Genomic DNA, 15,136 nt, shown 5'->3' on the forward strand with positions numbered 1-15,136 from the left:
GTAATTTGGTTATGGGCATAATTGAAAATTGATTTGTCAGAATTGATCTCTGAAGTATACTTTGAAAAGCAGTAATAAGGTTGCTTTGCTTGGAATATTTTTTATTTATTACAGTATAACATTATTTTATTTCAGAAAGTAATTTTTCCTCTTTATGTTTTTAGTGTTTATTGCTTTTAAATTGAGTCTTATTTATAGTTGCCTTATAAAAGTGTTACAGTGTATCATCCTGTGTTTGACTCAGTATCATTATATTACTTTCTAAACTACATTGCAACACAATGACATTCTTCTGTGCTTAAAAAGGAAACTTGAAATATACTGTCGTAGTAATAGAAAAATCTTTTTTGTAGAATGAAAACACAGATTTGTATCAGGACTGAGGAGACTAGGGAGAAAGAAGGGAATCAAGCTACTCTTGATCCTTTACTCCCAAGTTAATTCTTCATTGCTAATGTCTCCAAATAATCGTGCCTTAGGATTAATTTTGAGCATGTTTCTTTTGTTGTATTAGAAACTTTAAAGGTACTATCATACTTTTTTCCCACCCCAGTACTATTGTAATTTTTAAAAAAGATTTACTTATTTATTTGAGAGAGAGAGAGAGTGCAAGAGGGCAGAGGGAGAGGGAGAGAGAGAGTCAAGCAGACTCCACACTGAGCTTAGAGACCAACACAGGGCTTGACCTCATGATCCTGAAATCAGGACCTTGAGATCACAGGGAGCTGAAACCAAGTGTTGGGACACTTAACCAACTGCGCTACCAAGACGTCCCTGTATTATTGTAAATTTAAATGTCCTTTTAACAGCATGGTAAAATTACATGCCAGGAGGTAGTAGTAGTCTTTATTTCCATTTAAACTTTGGCAAATCCCTTTTAGTACTAGTTAGTTAAAAAGGAAAAAAAAAATTTGTAGAGAAGCTTTAAAAGGATGTATAAAATATCTTAAATTTAAATAGTTATGTGAAATATCTTACAAATAAATTTAGATTTGCCTGAATAGATGCCCCCCTTTTGAAATGGATAATTTATGATAAAAATAACTGTAAATCTTATTTGCATACTGAACTACATATTAATAAAATAATTTTTCTTTTATAAGAATTTAAAACTAATATTAACTTTGCATTGTATTGTGTCTAGTATTTTTCCAAAGTACATCTACTTGTATAAACCTAGTAAAAAACACACATGGCATATCTTAAAATCCTGATGGAAATAATTTCCCATCTCTTTTTCAGGCAACAAGTAACGGAAATCATATTTGTTTTAAAGGCAGTCAGTACTCTCATTGATTCACTTAAGAAAACTCAGCCTGAGAATGGTAAGTACTTAGAAACTCAGTTATTATAAACTCATAGCATTTATGTTCTATTTCTGATGCACTTTTCTATTATTATTCAGTTAACTGAATTTTAGGAATATAACAGCTATTTGGCTTTCTTTTTTCCAGGCCTTATAACAGCAAAGAATCAAGTCCATTAGGATATTAATTAAGTAAAATTAATTTGTAATGTTTTAGCTTCTTTATGTTAAATAACAGCTTGTTTGGTTTTTTTTTTAACTAAGTTGGTCTGAATTCAGGATGTTCCATGGATAATTCATAGTTCATATATTTTTAATGTAGACCATCACTTGAGTTTTTGGGTAGGTGTAGGCTTCCATCCTGTGTTTGTATTGAATAAACTATACAACTTTGAATCACTTAATAGCTTTATCTCATTTGTTTCTCCTTTCTGTAACTCATTCCTTTTCTTTACATTCCTCTTCTTTACTCATTCCTCTTCATTCCATTCTTTACATTATTGCCAGAAATGATTTTCCGAAAAGTGCAGCTTTGATCGTTCATTTTCCTATCTTTGTAAAACAAAAAATTTTCATTTACCATTACTTACCAAATGCAAAGAGTATTGTTGTCAAACCCCCTTAGATTTATGGTTTATTTCCACTAGACCTCACATATCCTATTTTCCCACCAAACTAAAATTCTCAGTCTACCCAAGTATTCCCAACCTTTTGCTTATTTCAGTCTTCTGCCTACTCTATCTAGTTCAAATATCACTCTGCTTTTAAGCCTTGTTTTTAATCCTTAATGGTGAGTGATTTCTCTTTTTATTGAATTTGTAGCATGTTTACCTTTGTCTTAAAGCACTCCGTATGTGTTACAGTTACATACATACATGGCTCAGTTCCCTTAACTTGTAAACTTCTTGAGAGGCTTTTTGGGGCATGCTTTGTTCTATTTTGAATGCTCTGCATTGCAATACAAAGTGGTTTGAGGACAGGATAAAGAGCTGGCACCAGAATATAAGTTAATTGTGTCAGTGAACACAGTGGGTCAGTTGACTTTTTTTTTTTTTTTTTTGGTAAGATTTTATTTATTTATTTGAGAGAGAGAGACCGTGAGAGAGGGAATATAAGCAGGGGGAGTGGGAGATGGAGAAGCAGGCTTCCCGCTGAGCAGGGAGCCCGATGCGGGGCTCGATCCCAGGACCCTGGGATCATAACCTGAGCTAAAGGCAGCTGCTTAACGACTGAGCCACCCAGGCACCCCAGTTGGCATTTTTAATACAACAAGTTTTTGTTAAAGAGGGAAGTGTATTGATTTATATTCTGGCCCAAGTACCTTAGCAGACTGGCACTTTAAGTAACATTACTTTCAATACCCAAGGAAGTTCCTAATAAATGCCTAATAAATGAGTCATAGGATATTTGTTCTGGAAGTTCCTATATAAGTAAATACTTATTTTTCTGTTTTCAAAATTTACCCACTGGTGCTTTGGCCTAGAACGGGTGAGTATTACACTAAATCTTAAGGAGCGATAGATTTATATTTATTCAATCCAAAGGGAGGGGTAGAGTTTGTAAGAAAATTATGGGAGCAATACTCTGATTTCATCCCATCAAATTCAAATTTGAGCTCTCTCAAAAAATGTTCTGGTTGGTGTGCCTGGGTGGCTCAGTTGGTTAAGCCTCTGCCTTCAGCACAGGTCACGATCCTGGGGTCCTGGGATCGAGCCCTGCATCAAGCTTCCTGTTTGGTGGGAGGCCTGCTTCTCCTTTTCCCGCTCCCCCTGCTTGTGTTCCCTCTCTCGCTATCTCTCTCTCTGTCAAATAAATAAATAAAATCTAAAAAAAAAAAAGAAGGAAAATGTAACTTTTAAAAATCTTTTTCTTTTCTTTTCCTTTTTTTTTAAACCAGTGGGCCATGAATAGGACAGTGCATTAGTGACAGATTATTTAAGTAAACTGTTACAAATTGTCTAAGAGAGTTTGAATTGTAGCTTCGGATATATGAAGTGAAAATTTAAATTAAATGTAACCATAAATGATGATGGTATTATATTAGCTATGATAAGCTTCATTAAGAAACAGGAAAAAAGAAGGTAACTTAGAAAAATTCAGGCCTCTCCAGTGGAAATATGTTGGATTGCTTGTAGCTATTCCAGAATTAATTCAGGAGGACAGGTACAAGATTTGGAACCAATGTACACCCAACATTTGTTTAGGACATTTGTCATTTGTTTTGGGGCTTTCGAGGAGGAGAGAGGCATTTGTTAGACTTATTTTTAATTTGGAGGAATTTTGTTTTTGTTTTATTTGATCTTTACGTTAAAATTTGATAAGCAATAATATTACACATGGTTCAAAAATTCCAAATCATAGAAAGACACACAGGGAAAAGTTTTAAGATCATCTTTACCTTATTTTAGATCTGTCTGGTTCTTAACTTGCCATAGGCAACCACTTTTATTATTTTGTGGATCTTTCCAAAAGTTTATTATGTAAATACCAAATATGTACTCCAGTATGCCCCCAGTTTTGAATATAAATAAATATACGTAATAGACCATACTATATCTACTATTCTGAATACTCTATTTTTTTTCTGCTTCATATAATATGGAGATTCTTCCATATCAATGCTTGCAGCTTTTTCATTCCGTTTTGGTAGGTAGTCCAAGGTGCCCACCAAGATCTATAGTGGGCTTTTAAAAATATATTTTAATTTAAGAAATTTGAGTAACTTCTCCTGAGTTTGAGATGTGATCTTAATGTATTTTTGTATTTTCCTATAATAAACCAAGACTTAATTTTGTCAGTTGACTTTCCATCTGGGGGAATCTAGATACTAGGTTTCAATCTGTGCAACCTTTTTTTTTAAACTGTAGTAAAATACACATAAAAATTTATAATAAGTTATTTTTAAGTATATAGTTGAGTGGTATATTCATATATATTCAATATATATTCAAATTCAAATATATTCATAATAGTGTACTACCATCAGCACCATCTATCTCCGTAACTCTTATCATCTTGCAACTGGAACTCTACACTCCTTTTTTTTTTTTTTTTTTAAGATTTTATTTATTTATTTGACAGAGAGAGAGAGATCACAAGTAGGCAGAGAGAGAGGGGGAAGTAGGCTCCCTGCCGAGCAGAGAGCCCGATGGCGGGGCTCCATCCCAGGACCCGGAGATCATGACCTGAGCTGAAGGCAGAGGCATAACCCACTGAGCCACCCAGGCACCCCTGGAACTCTACACTCTTTAAACAATAACTCCTTATTCCCCATTTCTTCGAGCTTCTGGAAACCACCATTCTATTTTCTATCACTATGATTTTGAATACTCTGAGTACCTCATATAAGGTGAACCATGTAGTAAGTTGTCTTTTTGTGACTGGCTTTTTTCACTTAGTATAATATGATCGTGATTCATTCATATCATAGAATGTTGGAGAATGTCCTTTTTAAGACTGAATAATATTTCAGTGTGTGTGTGTGTCTTTGTGTGTCTCTGTGTATGTATTGTATTTTCCTTATCCATTCATTCATTGGTATACACTTGGGTTGATTCCACATTTTAGTTATTGTGAGTAATGCTGCTATGAACATGTGTACAGAAATCTCTTCAAGACCCTGCTTTTAATTATTTTGAGTATATACCCAGAAGTAGAATTGCTAGATTATATGGTAATTCTATTTTTTATTTAATTTTTTTTGAATTTTTGAATTTTTTTTATTTTTAAAGATTTTTATTCATTTGAGATACAGAGAGACAGACAGATCACAAGCAGGCAGAGAGAGAAAGCAGATTGCCTGCTGAGCTGGGAACCTGACATGGGGCTCGATTCCAGGACCTGGAGATCATGACCTGAGCCGAAGGCAGATGCTTAACCATCTGAGCCACCAGGCGCCACTCTATTTTTTACTTTTTGAGGAACCACTATGTTATTTTCCACTATGGCTGTACCATTTTACATTCCGAGGAACCACTATGTTATTTTCCACTATGGCTGTACCATTTTACATTCCAACCATGAGTGAACAAGATTCTAATTTTACTACATCTTTACGAATCCTTGGGGTTTTTTTGTTTGTTCTGTTTTTATTTTTGTTTTTGTTGATAGTAGCCATTTTAATGAGTAAGAGGCGGGTCGTATTGTAGTTTTGATTTGCATTTCCCTCATGATTAATGATGTTGAGCATCTTTTCATGTGCATTATGGGCCATTTGTATATTTCCTTTGGAGAAATATCTATTTAAACCCGTTGCACATTTTTTGAATTGAGGTGTTTGGGTTTTTTGTTGTTGTTGAAGCCTCTTTATCTGCACCTTTGTGATCAGAAGCATCGATTAGAGAGCACAGATCCCTGTTATTTGGAGGCTGGGTTATTTTTGTCCACTGGCCTTCTGCAGGCTTTGTGCTAGCTGCTTCAGAAACATGTGCACACCTGCCGACCACATGGCTAGGAGTGAGGGATGTGTAGCTGCTACTGTGCTAAGACCTGAAATTGACTGAAATTAATCACAATAAACTGTCCAAGTCTACCCCTGGAAGTTGCAAGCCTTCAGTAGACTCCAGAGTTCCAAAATAGTTGGCATCAAGCAGATTCTGCCAATGCAGTTGTTGTCTGGGTGGGTAGAGAGACTCCTGGTACTTCCTACTCTGCCATTTTTCGAGAATCCTCTCTGTGCAGTCTTTTGTCAAATGATTAGTGGAAAGTTTCACAAACAACAGCTGGAGAAGACTGTTTAAAACTTCTTTCCTGTCAAGCAGCACAATTCTTTTTACAAAAGAAATCTGATATTGATTCCCAACATATAAAACAGATAAAAACAGCTCTGGCCTGACATTCCCTCCCTCACCATTACCCATCAGCCCTACTCCCACTCTGAGGAAGCCCTTGTGTGGGTGAAGTAGGGATTACATGAACAGGTCAGCATTTCCCAAGGTTAGTACTAAGCAATGATTATTAATGATGAATGATGATGAGTGGTGTCAGTAGATACGGAATATAAAATTTGCATAACCAAATTAGTTTTGGAAGCCCTGAATAAAGTTAAACATCTTCTTTTACTGCAGGTTTTTAATAAATTCATGTAAATTATGACTCCCCAAAAAGGAAGATAATATATATAACATGTGTCAAACTTACCTGAACATTATTTCTTTTTATAAGAAGTATCTTGAAGGACACTAGTTTGAGAAACTCATTCCTTTATTCTCCAACAGAAGTTGAGATAAAGAGAAATTGGAGTGAAAAACAGAATTAAAGTTCCTCATGAATGACATAGTATTCTTTCTTTTATACTGTACTGCCTCCTAGATTTGAGAATTACTCCATGAAGTGTCGTATACATATACTATCTAATGAAATCTCTCAGCTGGTTTTATTCCATATTGAACTCTCAGCAACATGCATAGTACTTCCAAGAAAATAGGAATGTAATATGTGATCTCAGAGTATGAGGAAATTATAAATTAATTAGGATATAAATAGCCAAATAGCATTCACCTATACTGGTTGTTGGTGATAGTGGTGAAGAACACAGACATGTACCTCCCCACTGAAGTTTAAATGTAGTGATATACATTAAAGATTAGGGAGCAGTACAGGACAAGAATGGATCTGTGTGGTCACTTGAAACTAAAATGAATATCAAGGACGTTACTGGGAAAATCATATAAATGTTTATATTTTTAGCATACAACTACATAAGAAATGGAGTTGTTTTCTCATTGTTCTTGAAATACATACTACATTATCTGGCACTTATACTGAAAATGATAAAAGTTTGAATTCCAGGTTATTTTGTCAGCTTCCAGGGCCTTCACAAATTGAAGTGTCGTTTAAAACGGACGTTATCAGGGGCGCCTGGGTGGCTCAGTGGGTTAAGCCTCTGCCTTCAGCTCAGGTCATGATCCCAGGGTCCTGGGATGGAGCCCCGCATCGGGCTCTCTGCTCAGCAGGGAGCCTGCCCCCACCTCTTTCTCTGTCTGCCTCTCTGCCTACTTGTGATCTCTGTCAAATAAATAAATAAAATCTTAAAAAAAAAATTAAATGGACGTTATCAGATTTCTTGGTATTGATGACTCTGCACACTGACCATATTTTTTTCCTTCATATCTTACTAAATAGTGCAGGAAATCTCCCAAAGATTTAAAAAAAAAAAAAAAGGGTACAAGTTTGTGGAATCTCCGTATTTGGGGATTTTTTTTCTTTGCCTTGTATTTAAAGGATTGTTTATGTTAATTGCATAATCTCTCCTATTTAAACCACAAGTTTTTGAGATTTTATACTTTTTAATTACAGTTGATGGAAATACCTGGGCACAAGTGATTGCTTTATACCCAACTTTAGTAGAATGCATCACCTGCTCATCTGCAGAAGTCTGCTCTGCGCTTAAAGAGGCCCTCGTTCCTTTTAAGGATTTCATGCAACCACCAGCATCCAAAGTTCAAAATGGAGAATCTTGACCAGCTACAATAATTTTAAAGAAGAAAGGTATCTCAAGAGTATCTGATCCTCAGTGCGTCTTCTATGAGAAGGACATTTCTTACTACAAAGAATTCTTGGCAGCTGTTGTTGGCCTCCTGTAAATTGTACTTAGCGGAATTCAGTCGTTCATACTATGAGCTTCCATGTCAACAGAGCCTCCTGAATGAGTAGCAGTGGAAGCCTTTAGTGCGTTAAACGGACGGAGAGAGAGTTGATGTGACTACAACACGCCTGCTACTTTATCTTCAATGGGTGATTTAAAAGTGAGCTTATGTACAGTTTGTGGTGTATGTGATGTACTTTTTAAAATGAAAGAAAAGCTATTTCATTCAGTCAGATTTATTAGGCCGGTGTTTTTGCACCCTTTTTCAAGTACAAAAGTGTACTAAAATTTTATGCAAGATGGTACTGTAACATTCCACATTATCTATAACCAGCCTTTGTTAACAAAGGGAACTGATAAACTTCTGTGTATAATAAATGGTACAGTTCTGTATAAAATAGTTGCATTTATTATTTAAATTTTTAAAATATTGATAATGTTAAATGCTTGAAGCTAGTATTTATTATTAATACAAAATTGTTTGCTTACATTTTTACTTATAATTTGCCTTCTTAAGCAAATTATGCTCACCATATGATCATGCAGTTGTCTCAGTGCTTATTTTAAATGTATTTACTAGTGACTATTAAACATCTGACCAGAAAGATCATGTGAACACAGCAGCAAATAGTTTATGATTTGCTGATTTTGCAACTTTGAAGTATAGGTTATTAATACATTGGGATATATTGTAGCGCTCTGGCTCCATCATACCTCATTTCTTTAAATATCTTTCCCAGCTTTCACATAAGTCTGTCTGTTTTTATATTTGGTATCTGAATTTTAAAGACTTTTCATATTATATTTCTACTGATTTTTTTTTCCCACTGACTAAGCATTTATCATTCTTTGAATTATGACCCAGGCAAGATGATTCCAGATTTCCTAAATTTTGCCTGTGAAGTTTCGTTCATTTCAGTGTTTCATTTTGTAATGTCTTCTCAAGAAGAAAAATAACTATGCTAACTCATAAATTTAAAATGTGTGTGTATTCTAAAACAATGAGAAATGTATTTTTGGAGATAGTGAATCATTTAGAAGTACAGTAAACTTTCTGTCATCGAGTAAATTGCTAATTTTGTTTCACTTTCCTCTCTTAGTGAAGAAGAAAAATGCTCGAGTACATTATCATAATTGTTTCTTAAAAAACTAACCTAGATCACTGTATTTTTTATTTAATGGATTATGATATCATATTTTTCTTAAATTTTCTTAAACATGTAAAGATGCAAAGATGTTTAAAACAATGGTTAAGAAGTCACAATGGTTTCAGTATTGTGTTAATGTGCTAGAAGGCTTTTGATTTTAATAGAATTTATACACTTCAGCCTCTCAAATAAATATAAAACTAGGAGAAGATACTAGAATTGAGTAATAGATGAGAAACAATTTTGAGGCTATTGTAATTATGTAATTATTTAATTTGCACTATTATCTATAAACATGTTAAGGTCTTTTTTGGAGGGGATATTATTTTTATTTACCAGAATTAATGAATTTCTATTTTATAATTTCACCTATAATTAAGGTAAATTATGGCATTTCCTAGAGTCTATCTCCAGCATTTTCCTTAAAGTTGTAAAAAAAAAAAAATACATTCAAGCTGTGTATTTAGTTTATTTCCTACATTTGGATATGTTAAATTAAGGATTAGAAAACTCTGTTTATCACTGATAGACTGCCGAAATAGAATAACAAAGGTAGTGTGCCAGTTAAGTAACATGTTAAAAATACTGCCATGAATTTACATGAAGTGAAAATGTTTATTCTTGAGAAATAATAGACCAGTTGTACTCATAAAAATTACTCTCCAGTGAAAGTTAAAAATGAGTCAGAGGTTTATAGCATTGATTTTATATAAATTGAGTAGCTTTAGCTAATATCCTGTTAGCTTTCAGTACTGGGACCATCCCCTACAGACCAAAGCATAAATGTGTTAATACCATATAATATGGTAATCAGTGCCAATCTTAGTGACAAGCAAAGTGAGCTGCCCCCTTGGTGATATAATTTGACAGGTTTTCCTCTCAGAATATCTCCTGCCACCCCCAGGAGTCAGCTACCAGCAATTCATTCCCTTGAGTCAAACATTCATTCCTCTTAGGCTGCATTTTCTAAAATATCCCGATCCCTGGGGTGGTTAACGCAGAGCCCTTGTTTTGTTAGTATGAAGTGGGTTCTCTAGTGACTAGGAGAACTGAGCTGTGTAAGATTACTAGATGCTAAGAGATCATAAAAAAAAGGAAGTTCTCAAGGCTAAGATTACAGCACAACTGAGACGATGATTAGTCCTTGAACCATTAGTAATAATGTCCTCTGGAATACATACTATAAATATAAGTATAATGAGTTTTAAGCCTCACATGATCATTTTTTGTCACTGACAGTGCCTATCTTATAACATAGATTACCAGGCAACAGGTATATTCCAACATTGGTTTACAATTCCTTTCTGACTTTCTGACTTTTTTCCATTATAAAAGAAACTAGTTTTCAACTTGAATAGCTTACTTTTAATTTCCCTATAATGCTACCACTGCCAAATAGGAAAAAAAAAAAGCTGATTTTGTAGTGTCTCATTTAGTATTTCTTTATAACTGGTTTTAAAGTTTTGTTACTTTTACTGTGTATTTTTGTGAGTAACATTTATTTATTAGGAGTCTGTAGGGGCCAAAAGAAAAAGAAAATGCATAAAAGTCTGGTTTAGAGAAAACTACTTTTCACTAGCTTTCATTTTTAGTTTTATGATATTAGCAGCTATGTTGGTTTTTAAGTGTTTTTATTTTTATTTTTTTAGAGAGAGAGCATGTGAGGAGGGATGTTATCATCAGAGAGAGAGAGGGAGAGAGAGAATCTTAAGCAGGCTCTACACTGGGCTTGCTCACTCTCATGACCCTAAGATCATGACCCGAGTGGAAATCAAGAGATGCTTATCAGACCGAGCTACATGGGTGCTCCAGCTCTGTCATTTATTGCCTATTTCCCTCTCATTTGAGTGTTAATTCAACTCTTGTTATGTTCCTTATTATATTTAGCACCAGAAGGAAGAAATGAACAATTTACACATATATTTTGTTCGGAAGAATAATACTCATTTGAATTAATTCCATAAAAAGCCAGTAATGACTACGTTTTCTTTACTCACTATAACCATAGAGTATTTTGCTCATTGTCACAATTTGGTACCACTAGTCCCAGGTAACCATAAAGCCAAAGGGTCAGTTAAGAAACTAAGGGTGTGGGGTACCTGGCTGGCTCAGTCAGTAGAGCGTTCAACTCTGAATCCTGGGATTGTGAGTTCAAGCCATATGTTGGGTGTAGAGATTACTTTAAAAAAAAAAAAAAAGTGAGAGTGAAATAGCATAGGGTAGAAAAGTATTAATGAGGTTGTCATTATTACACTTGTGTTGCTAAAGAACGGTTTAGTTATTATATAGTGAGACAATAAAATACAGTCTTCGCAAATGTAGAACAATTCAGTTGGGCAGCCAAATCCTGAAGAGACCACTATAGGTGGAGTCTGTGTAGTCTGGCAGAATACCTTCAGAAACCCACCTATCTGTAATTGCTGTAAAATTTAATATTGGAGGTTTAAAAGGCACAGAAGTAATGTCCAGGCCAAGAATATTGTGAATTACTGTTTTGTGTTTGTTTGTTTGTTTGTTTTAATCGAAAACTGTCATAGTGTGAACAAAAAGAGTCTCAAGAAAGCATTGCCAGCATCCTAATAGGTCATTTAGATTTCTACAGATTAGGTTTGGCATTATGGCAGATATGCTGTTCTATAAACCACCACATTTTATTGTGCTTAGTGTTGCTTGGGTGTATGCTAGAGTGGATTTGTTTTTGTTTTTTTTTAATTACTATTGACGATAACAGGAGTTCATACACATGTGGTGTTACTGACTTTTGTATTATGGGAAAATAATTTTTAATACTTCAAAATCACTTAAATTCAGTTTTATCTGGCAAGTAGAGTAGTGCTTTCAATTTGAAAAGTTTTTATAGATTGGGTAAAAAGGTATAATGTCTTTGTATATTGATTTATGTAAAAACTATTTCAGAGAGGTTAGGTAAATACCAATTTCTTATAAATCTAGCACTTTGGAACACACTAGCAGTGTTGGCTCTCTTTAAAGATTTTTTTTTAAAGGTTTTATTTATTTGATAGAGAACACAAGCAGGCATAGAGGCAGGCAGAGAGAGAGAGAGGAAGGGATGCAGGCTCCCTGCTGAGCAGAGAGCCAGATGCGGGGCTCGATCCCAGAACCCTGAGATCATGACCTGAGCCGAAGGCAGAGGCTTTAACCCACTGAGCCACCCAGGGGCCGATCTCTTTAAAGATTTTTATTTGTCCATTTAGAGGGAGAGAGAGCATGTATGAGCGGGGGCAGAGGGAGAGAGAGAATCTCAAGTAGACTCTGCACTGAGCGGGGAACCCACCATGGGGCTTGATCCTACGACCTTGAGACCACAACCTGAGCTGAAACCAAGAGTCAGCTGCCGAACTGACTAACTCACCCAGGTGCTCCAGCGTTGGTTCCCTTTAAAGGAGCTCACAGTGAGTCCTCTTGTGAATATAAACGCTTAGAAATCTGGACTGTGAGGCAGTGAGAAGAGGCACTCTCTCTTCTTTAATTGGGCATATGTAAGGGGTACCTAGTGGCTCAGTCAGTAGGCATGCGACTCTTGATCTTGGGGTCCTGAGCTTGAGCCTCATGTTGGCATAGAGTTTACTTAAAAATAAAAAAACTAACAAACCAGTAAATCATAACTTTAGGCATGTGAACTTTTCAAAGCGTCTATTATTTAATCCTTAAAACAGAGATGATAATTAATGTGTTAATTCTTTGGAGAAAGGTAGCACATGTTTTGAATTTTTTTTTTTAAAGATTTTATTTATTTATTTGACAGAGATCACAAGCAGGCAGAGCGGCAGGCAGAGAGAGAGGAAGGGAAGCAGGCTCCCTGCTGAGCAGAGAGCCCCACATGGGCTTGATCCCAGGACCCTGGGATCATGACCCTAGCCAAAGGCAGAGGCTTTAACCCACTGAGACACCCGGGCGCCCACATATTTTGAATTTAGATATGATTTTCTAAAGACTTTGTCAGGTTAACTGTTCAAGTTTTTGGTAAATTGATTATTCTATCTTGAGAACTTTGTGTATTTTTCTCCCTTTTTCTCCTGCATCCTTTTTTTCCTTCGCCTTCCCTCCTTTTAACAAAATTCTGTTTATGTTACCTTCTTTTTTTATACTTTCTCCTAGATTTTTCTCCTTTTCATTCCTCTTTTATTTTCTGCCTCTTCTGTTCCAGCTCTTCCTTTAATTTCAACTATACTTCTGTTCAAAAGAAGCAGAGCTATTAGTGGTAGGACCACTGCCACCTGCCTTTTTATTAAATGAGATTCTGTACCTTCTGCTTTGGCCACTGTTGCTTTTTTGCCAAGGTGAAGTCCCCCTGCCATTTCAAAATAGCTGAACAAGTTCAGGTAATGACTATAGCTTCTGCTGTCTTTCTGAAACCACAGGATTCAGCAGCAAGGATGCTCACAACTGGGATTGCTATAAATCCGATGAATTCAGCAAACTTGGAACGATCATGTCTTTTCTGTTATATGGATAGAGATTTCTACCACTTTTCCAAGAGTTTTTAAGATCTGTTTAAATGAGGTTTTAAATATTATTTTGTCTTTTTTGGAGGGGGGGTTTCTTTGTTTTTAGAGGCAAATGCTTTGAAATATTAGCTGTATGTTATCTAAATAATACGTATTTATACTGCCTACTTTCAGAAGGATTTGAGGCAGCATATTGCCCATATATTTCAACTGTTTCTAATTTTCTGTTGCAAAACAATATTCTTTGGAGAAGAGCTACAGTATAACAGTACTCATCTCCAAGTCTTTCTAGAGTGTATTTGGTATCCCTGTGCTTAGTGCTTACAGTGACACAGAGGTCAGTTGAAACGTTCCTAATTATGCTATAGGCTTGAATCTAGCCCCTCAGGTAAGAAAAAAAATAGTTTTTTACCTTTGAGTTCTGAGGCCATTTTCAGTTGCTGCAAATGTAGTTACATTAAATTTTATTTTAAACTGACATTCAATGAGGAATGCAACCAGGGAAGATCTGCCAAACTGTGCCATTATTTGAGAAACTGTTGCAATATAATAACAACTCCTTCTTTCTATGAAGTTTTACTAGATGGGAGAAAAATTCCAAAGCTATAACATTGCAATCTTATTCTTTTTATCTAGAAAAATAAAATAGAATATTAGGCTTCGGACCCAACTGTGCAAATTGCATTTGCTTTCCAGCTTTTACTACCTCTGTGTCATAATTTTAACACATAACGTACAACTCCTGTCTCTTAGGCAGTTACCATATGGTGTTTATGTCAGACTGGATATATTTATCTAATTTTGTGAGATTCTTTTTTTAGCTCCCAACACAGTTCTTGAAAGTAATACCGCTGTTGTTACACTTTCTTCTTACAATTTTTATGTTGTTGAGATGTATCAGTTATATATTATAATCATGAAACTCTCTTGGCCTCAAATCCAAGTTTTCTTTGTGGCCTAGGATGGATTTTTCACAAAAACTGCATAGTTATAGCTGTGATGACATAGATTTTTAATTTGCTTTACAGTTACCACTCAGCACGATTCTAGGTTTTTAATTATGTTCCAGCACTACTAGTTTTCTCAGTGTAGCTTAAAAATCATAGCTACTTTGGCAATTTACTTTCAGATCTGATCAATGATTCATTTTCTTCTTTAATATACTTTGTGTTTGCTTTCTCATCCCCATTAGGTTCAACACATTAAAGACACTCACATAATTGGCTCTGGTTAGAGACTTCATAAGTAATGATTCAAATATGTTTAGGGTAGTTTATAAAAATGGTCAAATTGGAAAAACTTTTATAAAATGGAATAGTAGGGATGTGTTTTCAGAGCTTTGTTGAAACTACTAATATGTAAAATAAAAATCAAAAGATATATAATCAGAAGAACATTATGAAGTATCTCAGGTGTTTGGAAAGAAAGGAGATTTAGAACTTTGTGTAAAAATTCTAGGTAAGTAAACAATCCTCATGTAGATTAGGCCCTTTTAATAATTTATTTTGTTTTATAAGCATTCCTATTTATTTTTAATTTAGTGAGGCCTGGTGAGATGGCCTGTCTATAGCAATATCAGACCACCCTCTAATTCTCAAAGAACAATAGTTTAAATTTTAAATAATTG

At 35.0% G+C, this 15,136-nt stretch overlaps 1 protein-coding gene across 8 annotated transcripts in view; it reads left to right on the plus strand.

The window, feature by feature from the left end:
• The window catches only part of MON2 (MON2 homolog, regulator of endosome-to-Golgi trafficking), a 106,342-nt gene extending 97,381 nt beyond the window's left edge, over nt 1–8,961 (plus strand). For all 8 annotated transcript variants that reach the window (XM_032874640.1, XM_032874642.1, XM_032874645.1 and 5 more), the window contains 2 exons: nt 1,243–1,325; nt 7,604–8,961. In XM_032874640.1, the coding sequence (XP_032730531.1) occupies nt 1,243–1,325; nt 7,604–7,767 (247 nt within the window). In that variant the 3' untranslated portion in view covers nt 7,768–8,961. The remainder of the gene's footprint in view (nt 1–1,242; nt 1,326–7,603) is intronic.
• The last annotated feature ends 6,175 nt before the right edge of the window (nt 8,962–15,136 follow it).

This window comes from Lontra canadensis, unplaced genomic scaffold (assembly GCF_010015895.1).
Source record: "Lontra canadensis isolate GAN:19392208 unplaced genomic scaffold, GSC_riverotter_1.0 scaffold53, whole genome shotgun sequence".
Classification (NCBI taxonomy): Eukaryota; Metazoa; Chordata; class Mammalia; order Carnivora; family Mustelidae; genus Lontra; species Lontra canadensis.